At 38.0% G+C, this 14,148-nt stretch overlaps 1 protein-coding gene across 6 annotated transcripts in view; it reads right to left on the bottom strand.

Annotated features, from left to right (window-relative positions):
• Positions 1 to 471: 471 nt before the first annotated feature.
• angel2 (angel homolog 2 (Drosophila)) overlaps positions 472 to 14,148 on the bottom strand; it is a 49,651-nt gene continuing 35,974 nt past the window's right edge. For all 6 annotated transcript variants that reach the window (XM_043695851.2, XM_043695849.2, XM_087991339.1 and 3 more), the window contains 5 exons: positions 12,704 to 13,122; positions 8,399 to 8,528; positions 8,081 to 8,147; positions 7,194 to 7,357; positions 472 to 1,798 (listed from right to left, as the gene is read on the bottom strand). In XM_043695851.2, coding sequence (XP_043551786.2) covers positions 1,656 to 1,798; positions 7,194 to 7,357; positions 8,081 to 8,147; positions 8,399 to 8,528; positions 12,704 to 13,122 — 923 coding nt within the window. In that variant the 3' untranslated portion in view covers positions 472 to 1,655. The remainder of the gene's footprint in view (positions 1,799 to 7,193; positions 7,358 to 8,080; positions 8,148 to 8,398; positions 8,529 to 12,703; positions 13,123 to 14,148) is intronic.

Below are 14,148 nucleotides of genomic sequence, written 5' to 3'. Positions count from 1 at the left end.
TTTGATCTCAAGCTCAAATGGTCAACTGTTCATGTACAGTTCTCTGGTCTAGATACCTACAAATACCCATTGTAAACTTTATCAGGGGATGTATTTTTAATACTATTAATAAGAAAAGCATGTTTGGCCCGCTTATTATCTTCAGAAAATCAAGTCTGAAAATAATGTTTGTTCCAGAGCTTGGAAAAACAATAAGTGCAGTGGTGCACATGTGTACTGCTGCACTTTTACTATGGACCCATCACTGTGTCGATGAGCAGCTTTTTCCTGTCTTCAGCCCAGGGGAGCTGGGACTATGATAATAGTTCAATTGAAACTTTGATTCTCTGATTCAAGTCAGCTCTTCTGGTATACACCAAATTAGCTGAGAGTGCCCTAAAGTGAATGATTCAGCACTGGCCTCCTGCATGTTTTACTCCCAGATCCAAAGCATAAACAGAGACTCTATTATAATCTCTCAATATATAGAAACATGATGTAACTCATATTTATATAGTGCTTTCATCATGTCACAAAGCATTTTACAGTTTCTGAAATACAATTAAAACATAAATAAAACAACAGTGTAACCATTGTTTTAATGTACAAAACATGGTAGCCAATTTTTATGCATCAATTCCACACAGGACCAGACATGTGTTAAATGTAGTATAAATTATCGACATGGATACTGATCTTCAAACAGTTCTGTGGGATATATCCACCTAACCGACAACATACAGGGCCTCTTTTTAGTATCTCCTCCAAAAGATAGCACTTCCAAATATGTAGCACTCTCTTAGTCAGGTAATGAAGTGCCAGCTTAGATTTTCCTTTGAATCTCCACTCTGGGACTTGAACCCCATGATCATCTGACCTACTGCCTCAAATACTACTACCCAGCTAAGGTTACACCTGAAAATGATTCTTCTCATCATTGACTTAATTGGAGAGAAGTACATAGACTTCTTTAGTCTTTCAGGTTCTATGCTAATAGATGACAATATTTTTTCCAAAGTATTTTTTGAAAGGGATAGTTAAATGGGGGTGGGGGCAGTGATGAGATTCATGATACAGAATGATGAGATGGTAAGGCAACTCAGTCTCCATTCATCTTACTCAGTCTCATTCACATTATCCCTGTTCCACTTACTGTCCTATCCATTCCATCATCCAAATTTGTGTCTGGTTCCACAAAGTTCCTGCTTCCAACTGCAACCTGTAAAAGGTTTTGACCTACATCCCATTTGCCAGATGAATCCCATCTCCTTGGTATTTTCTCTTCACTGTGCTCACTGTCTAGTGCCAAACCAAGCAACTCTTTCTTTGCTCTTGCCAAACACTAAAAGATTCTGGCAATATTTTAACATTAACAATATTGAATAAATTGAATAATGTACTCTTCCTATTTTTTGGCACAATGACAGGCATTCCTCTAGTATTGTGAATTACGCCTTTGCACTTGTTCTCATCGTACTCAACAACAGTAAAATTTGTACAGCATTATTACACAAGTGTTTATAAAAGATCAAAAATAGACTTATTTCCAATTTTCAGACAGAAATTTATCAAAAGTGAAAAATGATACACAATTTTCTTTACCCCACAATGTATAATTTTGGATCAGATACTGAATAGGTGCAGAAGGAAGAAATCATCAGGCAGCTTTTATCATGTCAAAGTTTAAATTTTGCTAACAAAGGGAGGTGATCAGATGAGCTGTTTTCATTGGGCAATCTATTTACAGTCCATAGATCTTGTTCAGTAAGCAGAGCGAGTTTTCCAAGAAGCTGCAAGGAACCATCATGGGGACCTCCTCCTAAAGAAATAATAAGACAGAATTACAGCCTTTTAGATTTCCAGGGACATTTCCAGATAAAGACCACACCTCAAGAGAATCAGCAACTGAATTATGTAAATCATACAATTTTCAAAACTGTATTGGACATTTGAAAAACAAAATCCCCCATGAAAATTTTTTGTTGAGATTTTGGCAATATGGCAGGTCCACCAACATTTCTTCCCTTATTGATGACAAGAGCCATGGCTTCATGATATCCGAGAAAAGGAGAATGCAGACATGGAAAAACTTATTCTGAAATTTCAGTGCCATTTTATTGTTGGGGAGTTAATGAGACTCACTTTTAATTATGCAGCCCATCTTGCTGGTGTACAAATTGTCTGATGGCTTAAGTGAGCTGCCAGAATTATTTTTGTGGTCGAAGCTAATTTGAATGCTCAACTGTTGTAGATGGAGAGAGGGAGGGGAAGCTTAGATTTATTCTAAGTCCAGCCTAGAGTTAAATCTTAAGAAGGCGGAGAAAACCTTCTTTTTGTGAGGCTGGGAGAAGCATCCATGCTGCACTTGGATGCCTCAAAATTCAATGGTATCAGGGACTACTGGTTTAGCAATTTTGCAACAATTAAAAATGTAGAATTTTGTGTTCACAGAACCATTGGAAATGCAAGGTTTAAATTAGTGATTGGAGTGGAGTGATTGGAGATTTCCATGTACAATCAATCATTAACAGCTTTCTATAAAAAGATTAGAAGGTGCTAGATTAAAATTATATTTAAGTATTAGTTATCTTTTGGATCACTACAGTAACTTTAACGATAATTAAATGCTGCAAGTTTTTAACACACCCTTCCTTGAGAGCTAGGTTTCTTTTCCGAAGTGAAGGATTGTGCATTTTTTTAGGAAATGGGCCTTGTAACTCTGATGGGTTTCCAATCAATCACTGCAATGACATAGCAGTGCTTCAATTTTGAGGCCAGCAATGGCATCAGCCACCTCCCCAGGTACATAAAAGACCTCCTCCCATGATTCTGATATAAGGAACCTTTTTCTGTGCCTTTGTAAAATATGGACTGCGAGTAGAAAGAACTATATTTAAAAAAACAAGAATTTATCAGGATAGCTGCATATTTTCACAGTAAGAAATTCACTATGTATTACAAACTGCTTGTTGCAGCCATGGGTTTCTGCAATGTGCAGACGATCAGGGGCCCAAGTTGTTGTTTACAACTGAAGCTGATTGGTTCTAACTGAGAAGGTTGGAACTGGAAACAAGTTACTAAAGCACATGTATATAGAGAAAGAAAGACAGAAGGTTTGCCATTGTTTTCCCCAGTGGAAGCTGCCTGTTTCTGAAGCTGCCTGTTTCTGCAGTAAGAAAAGCCTTTCCTGTATTAGTTGCAGTGAAACAAGACTCTTAAATTGATAAATCAAAGACATTTCCAAGTGAATCAGTCAGTCTGTTCTTGTTACAAATCAGTGGAAGCTTCCAAGGACAACTGAACACCATAGGCCTGTTTTGCTGCAGAGGATCATCTGAATATCACAATCAGGAAGCAATGACTACTGAACTGACCTCCCAGATTTTCTCTACCTTCACTGATAGTTTTCTTCATGTTTGTGTGTATGTGTTTGCAAAGGAGGGGGAGAGCGTGACAGATTTAACATTTTAATTAGTTCTTATTAGGTACACAAACTTGGTCCATGCTTTCTGTTAACCTTGCAGTAGAAATCAGGTAAATTGGAGTACTGTGTTTACCTTAAAAACCTTTAACATTTGGTGGAAGTTTGGAAGGAGCAGCACTCCTATGGCAAGCTAGCCTACTGGGCCACAATAATGACAATGCTTGTATCTTCTGTTGGCAGATGAATATTCTCAGAACTTTGATCCTTATTTGTCATGCCCACTAAACGCCTTTGAGATTCTTTCCCTCAGTGCCTTTCAATAGTTATTTTCTGAGCACCCTCATGCTCCCACTAAGCTCACCATTGTGAGACGTTTGGGTCTCTTTAAAACTCAATTTCTCTAGTATTGTCTGTGTAGCATGAGAGCTCATGTAACTGCCGCTGCAGCAGTTACTTTTCTCCAAACATAAACCATTGGTACTAAACAAGGAGAAAAGAAAGGTGACAATGGAGGCTACCACTATAAAATGACATGAAAAAGCCCACTCTCACCGTATGCACTCAGTTATCTTAGAATCCATAAGTGTGGAAGCAGGCCATTCAGACCATCAAGTCCTGACATTTCCAAACAGCATCCCATTGAGACCCAGCCCCTATCCTATCCTTGTAACCCTGCATTTCCCATGGCTAATCACCTAGTCTGCTCATCCCTGGACACTACAGACCAATTTAGCATGGTCAATCCACCTAACCTACGCATCTTTGGACTGTGAGAGGAAACCGGAGCACCCACGCAGACAAACAAACAGTCACACGAGGGTGGCACTGATCTGGATCCATGGCACTGTGAGGCAGCAGTACTAACCACGGAGCCACCACGACTTGAAACCTCTCTTCAGATGCAGTGCCCTTCCTTTAAAAACAGCTAATATCCTATCCCTCAATAGACTCAGCCCTGATTCCTGTTTTCTTGTTTGCAAATTGTCAAATATCACCACATATTCAGGCTCCCTTTCCTCTCATTGCCTTTGAGCATGTTCTTTTTACTAAAACTATACGCTCTCTCACATTGTTTTGTTCACTTATCATCCAATGCTGATTTACTTGATTTCTGGTCCATCATTTGAAATTTCCCGCAATATGTTTAATCTTACTGATCAGATTTTCATCCTTGAACAAGCACTGCAATTGCCTTAATCAAACTGACAAATGTCATCTTCATAAAATCCCTACAATGTGGAAACAGGCCCTACAGCCCAACAAGTCCACATCAAACCTCCAAAGAGTAACCCACCCAGACCCATTCCCCTACCCTATCATCCTAATGTGCCTAACCTACATCCCTGAACACAATGGGCAATTTAGTATGACCAATTCACCTAACCTGCACATCTTTAGATTGTGGGAGGAAACCGGAGCACCCGGAGGAAACCCACTCAGACCCAGGGAGAATATGCAAACTCCACACAGACAGTCGCCCGAGACTGGAATCGAATCCAGGTCCCTAGCGCTGTGAGGCAGCAATGCTAATCACTGAACCACTGTGTTGCTATGATTATAACTGTTGTGCATTATCCCTCCTCTTGCTCCTTCTAAGTTTTGAATTAACCACATTACTCTCAACCAAAACTTCCCCAATATCAGAGCTGAATGATACTGGGAGAAAGTGAGGACTGCAGATGCTAGAGATCAGAGTCAAAAGGTGTGGTGCTGGAAAAGCACAGCAGTCAGGCAGCATCCAGGGAGCAGGAGACTTGACGTTTTGAGCATAAGCTCTTCATCAGGAATGAGCTTATGCTTGAAACGTGGACTCTCCTCCTCGGATGCTGCCGGAAGGCTGTGCTTTTCCAATACCACGGTTAATGATATTGTTTTTATTCGGCTCCATTCTTCTTAAATCTGATCACAGTCAAGGCATCACCAGCAAGATATTCCCCCATCCTTAGCCCTGTTATGCCTGGAGTCCTCCAAGGATTCAACCATGGCTATTTCCCACTTCTTCACCTACATGTTGCTCTTACCAACACCATTCATTGGCATGGGGCTAACTTCCATTTCAACACTGATGACAGTCAGGTCCATTTCCCTACTTTTCTCCTGGTTCTGAAGACTACTTGTGCACAAACTGTTTGTCTGATATCAAGCCCTAGTTAAGGAACGGAACCACCAAAGTTGTTGTCACAGCCGCTCGCATAAACTCCTATCTTTGTCACCAATTCCACTTCCTCCCCAGCAAAAAGGGCAATGCTGCAAAGCAAATGAACTGCAGCGGTTTATGGGCAGTAGGTGATAACCTAGCCAGTAAAGTTCATAAACCATGAAAGAAAAATCAAACTATTATGTTTTGTAATGTATTCTCACCTCCACTCTCATATCGCTCACCCCACCATCACCTCTGAAACACTGCTTTTCTTCAGCTTCATCTCAGCCTACCTGCTATAGAAAATCCCATCTTTACTTTTGTCACCTCCAGGCACAACTGCTCTCCTGGTTCTCCTGCCACAATCCTCCATGAATCGTAAATATAATTTAAAACTCTGGTGTCTATACGCTCTCTCACATTTTCTTGTTCAATTATCATCCACATATTTGCTGATTTACACTGATTTCTGGCCTATCATATGAAATTTGAAATTATCATACTTAAATCATCTCATGGCCTGCTCCATCCTATCTCTGCCTACAATGCCCCCACCCCAAACATTCTGCTACACTGACCCTGACCTGATGTCCATCCCCCCTTCCCCTTGTTCCACTTCTTGGCAATCATGTCTTTAGTTGCTTAGGGTCTACCTTCTGCTGAGTTTTCCTCAAATCCTTCTGCTCTTCAAAATGAATTCTACCTGTTTAACTAGGATCTTCTCATAACTATGGTTAGTGCTCATTTTTGTTAAATTAATCTGTTTTGTGATATTTTCAAATCAAAAAGTGCTATGTAGATTCACATTACTCTGTACTAGTTTTCTATTAAATACCATACTACTCCTCCAAATTGTTAACAAAGGTACCTAGACTGAATCATAGGCAGTCAAGCTTAGTGTGGTGCTGGAAAAGCAAAGCAGGTCAGGCAGCATCCGAGGAGCAGGAAAATCAATGTTTCCAGCATCATTCTAATCTTGATCTAATCTCCAGCATCTGCAGTACCCATTTTCACCTGAAATCATAGGCAGTTTCCATTGTGAAAGTGGAAACATGAGTTATAATCATAAACCTAACAACTGAAAATAAGGTTCTACAAGTGACATTAATACAATATTCTTTTATCATAAATATATTTAAGCTAATCACTTAAAGGGAAATATGGACAATACTTTTGCATATAAATGTTCCCATTGATCTTGCAGTCTTTCAAGTATATGTTCTTGGCTAATAAGGATTTAAATATTTTCTAATCAATCTGCTCAGAGATGTTCTTACACAATTTTAAAGGAGGTAGGACTCGAACCTTGACTTCTTGGTTCAGAGGTAGGGACAGTATCATTACACCATTAGTGTCCTCAGGTCAATGCTTGATGTTACTGTTTAATTTGTGGTAATATGATAGTTATTAAAAGAAAGGGCTATGAAAAAAAAACTTCTTGTGCACAATGTTTCTTTAAGCAGAATTAGCTGATTCTCTGCTCCTTTCCTTTGGGAAGACATTTGCAACAAACAAATTAAACCAATTCAATTTAAGAGATCTCAGCTCTATTACCAACTTAAGTTAACACAGGTATTGGTTGGCTTCTTTTTCATGTAGCTTTGTAACACATTTTGGAAAATATTAACTTTAGTTGCTGGTTTCAGTTACCTGAGTTTGCAGAGGCATTGTGTTTTGTTGCTGAATAAAAAATATAATCCACAGTGACAGCAGATCTGGAATGACAGGTGGTGACTTCAGCTTTACCACTGTCTGTTACATAATGGGAGTACACAGACATTAGCCGGAAGTTGTGTTGGATGGCAGAGGGAATCCTGTGAAAATCAATAGAACGCACTGTTGGTTTAAATTGTCTGATTTCTTAAAGGGCAGTACATTAATCGTAAACAGCCCAGACAAAAATAACCCAGCTCTTGTTTCCCCATTGATAACTGCAGCATTAAACATTGTCTACTTAATATTCACCTCTAGGAAAGTCTGAAGAGATCAATGAGACAATCAATCACTTCAGCCTTGTCAACCAAGAGAAATCTCCCTCAAAGATCCCCACTTTCCTATTTTTGATCCCTTTCCTTTTCCAGTTGCTTTCCTAACTCCCTCACATCCTCCCAAACCAAGCTTGTACAAGAAACTAGAACTCTTGCCCCTTGACTCTACTTACATGAAACTAAAACTTCCTGTCCTTATTTCCATGTTATTTGACACTGTGAATAGGTACCTCTGCTCAGGTAATGCCAATGATGCCTGGGTCTTTAGAAACACCATAGCCTCACATTCTCAGGCTAAGAGTGCAGCCTGTTTCAGAACTCATTTGCACTGCGCCTGACCCTCCTTTAAAATCAGCATCAAAAACAATTTATTTTCAAATCGGATTTTAAAATCAGCGTGGACACAGTTAAAAAAAATTCTGAAATACAGAGTAAGTTTTCTTTGCTGGTATTACATTAAGTAGACTGAATGTTAATAAAATGTTGAATAATGGGTTTCATGTGAAAATATTCAACACTGATTAATTCTAATTTCTTGAATTAACTTACTTTTCATCCAAATGAAAATTCTTCCGACTTGTGGCATCCTTTAATTCTTCTGAATTGTCCACAGCATCTAAATTACACAGCATTTAAATTACATAGGAAATGTTATTGGAGTCAAGAACCGTGCTAATGCATAACAAATTTGCCAAATGTGGCAGCAAATTTCTTAAACTACTGTAAAGTCAATGATAAAACCAAAATTCCTATGAAAACCATTTAAAAGAGGCATCTCATCGCACAAAATATCAAAAATACTGATGGGCTTATTATCATATCTCTCAATGGCAATTTAACATTTACAAAAAAAATCAGAAATCATACCTGTGTCTTTTAGCATTTGTTGACATTTCAATGTTTCATATTGACAGGCTGGCGAAATTCCAAGACTTGGAGGCCAAAGTGGCTTTGGCAAAGCTCTCTGGCCCCTGTGACTTTGCTCCTGACCTGATACCTATAAAATATTGCAAGTTATACAGTGTACCAAAAAAGGTTCTCACATTGTTGACTACTTTCCCTCCCAATTCTGATTTCACTGGAAAGTTCTGTCATTGATTTACAATTGAAGAATACAAGAGAGAGAGGATGTATAAAATCTGCAACAAGAACAAGGTGCAGGACTTGCAATTAAATAGTCCCAACGCTTTACAATCAGGTAAATGGATTATTCTGACTGAAATAAGCCAGGCAACTGCGAATGGATTTTTAAATGCTAGTTGATACAAAGGCTAGTATTTCAACATGGTGCTTTTGATCATTTTTTGGAATATCAAGTGGCACTTTCAATACAGGTGTCAGGTTGGTCATATCACATAAAGGACATGTGATATATAGCTTCCTCTCATCTAAATCTGTAAAAATTATATGAATTAGCTGAGTTCAAATGAAGTGCACCTTAGTATAAAAGGCTATATTTCCATTCACTTATATGTGGAAGTTCAGGCCGATAGTGAGTATGCATTGAAAGAATATAACTATTTGTTTGATAGCACAGAACTTGAGTATTGCTGAAAAAAATGCCACATTTTGACAAAGCCTTTGTTTTGTATTCGTCAGGACATTCGCAAGAAACTACTGTAAAGAGGAACAACATCTTATATTGTATGTATAGCTGCAGCATGAAACAGCTGACTTAATCTGTTGCGCATATTTTTCAGATACTTTACCTTTCCAGCATAATCTGCGGTACACTGGGCACTCTACAGGACAGAAATTGGCAATCTTAGGGTGATTTTGAGTTTGCGCAATAAATAGTAATAGGTGAAGCTAGTTGTTTCATGCTGCTACAATGCAATAGCAATACGAGAGGTGTTTGCTAGGATGTTGCCATCTTGTAGATGAGTGATAGGATTTCTGTATTCCAGTGCCGGCGTGATGCTAGTTACATAAGCCATACACCTCAATGACTGGCAGATCATATCATATCAAACAACATGTTCATTCATCTTTTTCATACTGAATGTATGCAGCCTGCCTGTTCCTGCCAAACTCAAAGCACAACAACTCACTTTAAAGATAATTCCACAATTGTATGACCACTGCTAAATAATCCTGAACATGCTAAGAATTACATTTACATCCAATTTAAAATCACCAATTCGGCATGCAGTGTGACACATTTGTACGTCATTTAAGCCACCAACATTAATACATATGATCCTATTATTTGCAAACAAGAACATGTACGCACATTACACCTGTTCTAATTTTAAAAAAGGGCGACAATTATTCCTTAGTTCATTCCACGAAAAGAAATGAAACTTGATCAGTATTGTTATCTAATAAGGTTTGAAAGGATGGTTGAGACCTAATGGAACATGGGAATAAGTGATGGATATATTAATTAAGGATAAAGAAGGTTAGTTTTGATTTCATGAATATGGGGAGCTAATGGTGTAAGAGTTTTATAGACAATAATAAACTAAAATAATGCTCTCACAAAAAAAATGCGCACCTGGACCCTCTACTGACCAGAATTCACTTGCCAGCCAATCAGCACACTTTGCTCTCATAGTATAAAGTGCAGTTGCCTTTACACTGATATTCTTGCAAATGTCCTGATGAGAACAAGGCAAAAACTTTGACAAAATGTCTTTGTTTTCTCGGTAAGACTACATGAATAATATTTGCTATTCGGGGGTCAGACTAAATACTGATACCTAATCTCATTTTGTTTCCCTGAACTGGTGAATTGAAGACAGCCAGGATGATATATGGTAAATGTTCTAATCTATACCTGGGAGTAAAATCAGAAGAAAATTTTAACTAGCAAATTGACCGATTTGAAGTCTTGTTGGTTTTGTTACATAACAGTATAGGCAGAATGTTGTTGAAACACAATAAGCAACAATCATTGTTCTCATGAAAATTCAACCATCAGGTGACAAATGACAATGATAACCAAAGTTGCAATAATGCCAATAAAATTCAGCTGTAAAATTTGAGTGCACAAATACAAATTCTATATATTGTTATTACAATAAACCTCTACTATTGTCAATTATATTGAACAATTAAATGAAACTCTCAAAGTCATTCATACGTAGAAATCAATTTCTGTCTTGAATGTATTCAATGATTAAGTTTCTACAGCTCTCTGGGGCATTGAATTCCAAAAATGAGTTAAAAAAAACTGCCTCATCTCAGTCTTAAGTGGCCTACCCATTATTCTGAGACCGTGTTTTAGTTGTCTAAAGGAATGACAAAACATAGTTTAAATTACTTGCGAAAAATCCAACTGACCAGTGGTTAAAAACGTGACGCTTTTTCTGAAATTTACTGGAATAAAATAAAATGCCCATTAGTTGTCACAAGGGCAAATCCATGCAAACAGCAATAATATTAGAAAATACAGCCTGTGTTTTTATTTGAACTTACAACAGCAACAATTTAAAAGAATATAGTGGCTTTAATGTAATGAAGCATCCCAAGGCACTTTGTAGGCGTATCATCAAACAAAGCCAAAGAGTGACACCAAAACATTGAGCCACATTTGGAGATATTCGGTCAGGTGATCAAAAGCTGAAACAAGCTTGGTTTCAATGAGTATCTAAAAGGAAGAAATGTGGTAGAAGAAAAGGTATAAAGAGGGTATTACAAAGCTAGAGGCCTGGACAAATATAAGCATGACCACCAATGGTGAAGCAATTAAACTAGGGAAGCACAATAAATGAGATCAGATATCATTGAGAGTTGCAAGGATCAAGGAGATTACAGATATTGGGAGAGGTAAGTTCAAGAAAAGATTTGAAACCAAGTATGGCAAATCTAAAATCAGATGTTGACTGGAGTTTAGCGTAGGAGGGATCAGGGAACAGGATTTTCTGTGAATTAATTCACAGGCAATAGGGTTGTATATGATAATGTTAATTGAGGTAGAATGTGGGAGACCAACCAAGCATGCATTATAACAGCTGAGTCTTGAAGGAACTTGAGGCACAAATGAGGGTTTCCACAGCAAATGAGCTGAGACAGTTACAAGTGGACAGTTATGGAGGAGGAAATAAGTCATCTGTCTGATGGTATGAATAGGAGGCTGGAAGCTTAACTCAGGATCACTGTAACACCAAGGGTTAAAAGGTAGAACCATTCATAATATTGGGGAACACAGAAGTCAGGAGGAGATGATGCATGATCAACAATACATATAGGCTTGAAGGAAGAGATGATGGGTCTCACAGACAAGGTTAACTTTGAATGGGAATGTTGGGAGACAGAAGAAAAATTATACAAAATGTTCAGATCGAGGGCAGGGGAATGCATTGAGGAAGTTTGGCCCTGAGGGTTAATAGGATGGAGAGAAATAGCACAGGCAGGTGATCGAATGGTCTTGATCTTAGTGACAAAAACATCCCTGAACTCTTTGCACTTGTTGGAGGTGAGAGTGGATAGAACAGGGGAAAGAGGTTTAAGGTAGTTTGCAGAACAGAAAACAAGTTTGGAGTTAACTTTTCACTCCAGGACATCCTGGAAAAGTGCACAGTTTTAGCAAATGCATACAACAGTATTTTAAGTGACCCAATTTGGTAGCAACAGATTGCTGAGAAAGTTGTCCACAATATCCTTCCAACTCTGTGTCCTTTGAATTTAAAGGAGGTAAAAACTATCTCTCAACCAAAGTGAGAGAGACAGGTTCATTTTATTGGAACTTTGCACTTGGCTTTTTAAAAAGTTATTTTCTCAATACTTCCAAATAAAATTGGTGCAGAGAAGTTAATATTTTGGGTGTGTTTTTATATGGCCCTGATTTTTCACATAAATGTAACGGATCTGTCCAACAGGATGAAGGCTTTCAGGAACTATCTAGTGTTCAAGACCACAAACCACAAAATCTTCATCTCTGAGCATCTTATCAGAAATTATCCATTACGTTTTCTAAAGCAACACTTTCTATTAGATATCAAATTAACCTACTTGGATCCTATAAAGTAAGAACATCGTCAGTGATTGCAAAGTTTTTCTTCAATAAAATCTTATATTTCCATTGTAGTGTGATGGTTAAACACAAGAGAACTTTAGAATCTTAAATTTCATTAAATAAAAAGATTGGCTATTTTTCTTAATTAAAAATAGTATCAACCAAGGACTAAGCATCTTCCCATGTTAATGTTTTGAAATTATTGGCAGTACCTTTCCAATTGGAAGTCCATCATAAACCAGCTTCCCATTCCTAATGAAGTTGTATAATGGAGAATCAGGCACGGCGTTAAAGTCTCCACACAGGATTATCGGCCAATATCCACCTTTCCCATCAGCTGCCAATTTGTTAATTTCAGCTAAGAGTACTGCAAGCTGCGCCAGCTTGACATCTCCCCGTCGTGGGTTATACAAGAGATGAGTGTTTGCCACACACAGAAAGGCAGCAGATTGTGGAAGAACTGGTTGCAGCAGTAGTACCAGTCCTACATTGTCTCTGTCTAGTACTTGAATCTTAGGGCGATAGAATTCTACTGGACTAGCCGAGACGAGCAAAAACTTTGATCTTTTAAAGCAAATAGCGCAGCCGTCCCTCTTGTTTCCTGTTCGCATTTTGTATTCACAATGATAACCTGTAGAACAAATACAAGACAAAAAGCATTTTCATGATCAAAACTGACAACTGTCTACTAGCACCTGCTGGATTCATTTCAAAATACTAAGTATATATAGCTGATTGCTTTAAGATATACCACCCTTTTATGAAGAAAATAAAATGGAGTTGGGAGTTTAGAAAGTAGTTACATCAGCATTTCTAGTTGGATACAAGGCCTATCTGATTCACACTGCCACGGTGATGGACTTTGATAGGGAAACAAGCCAGAGATAACAACAGTTTTAAAAGAAAAATCTCCCTTACCCTCACAGGCAGGGCATTCTGCAAAATCCTGGGGGAGAGGGAGAGAAAAGAAAGAGTGCAATTAGTCCTGCACCTGAAGCAGAACAAATGCTGGCCTATTAGGTAACTGTGCAAAATGTGCACAGGAGTTTGCACTTGGATTGAGGAGACATTGTGTGAGGATCTAACTAAGACTGAAACGTGTGTAGCTTGTCTAGAGAGAATAAACTTCAATTTGCTTCTCACTGTGGAAGTCAGTTTGGGTATGAGGAATTATCAATTTGGAAAAGGAAAAGGAAGTAAAATTTCAGGAGCTGGTTCCTGGACAGTGAAGTGTCCACTCGAGGAATAGAGTAAAATACAAATGTGAAGTGGGATTTTCTTTCAGTTTAAAAGATAAAAGGAGAATTATTTTCTATAGTTTAGAGTATAAGGTCCCTGCTTAATGACGTTTAGACAATGTTGCTTTTGGATTATTTATTACAGCAAAAGTCTTAACACTTGAAATCTTGTGTAATCTTTTCAGTCAGCCACTGGAAATTCAAATAACTTTCTAAAGTTATCAGTCCTTACAGGGATCATAACAATATTGAATTTCTAAAAGCAAAAGAATCACAGAATATTTTTTCAACGTTCTTTAATCATACCAAGTTTTTTTTAAAGTTTATCCATATAGACTCATTTGTATTAGGCTTAGAATTATGTAACTAGATAAATTGAAGGCTATTAAGCAGAACATCAAAGTGTTTATCTTGAAGAT

The sequence above is a fragment of the Chiloscyllium plagiosum genome, unplaced genomic scaffold (assembly GCF_037043375.1).
Source record: "Chiloscyllium plagiosum isolate Xiang-an unplaced genomic scaffold, Cpla_swu_hap1 HiC_scaffold_10, whole genome shotgun sequence".
In the NCBI taxonomy this organism is placed as follows: Eukaryota; Metazoa; Chordata; class Chondrichthyes; order Orectolobiformes; family Hemiscylliidae; genus Chiloscyllium; species Chiloscyllium plagiosum.
The sequence above is the reverse complement of the archived record's forward strand: the minus strand, read 5'-3'. Positions and strand labels throughout refer to the sequence as shown.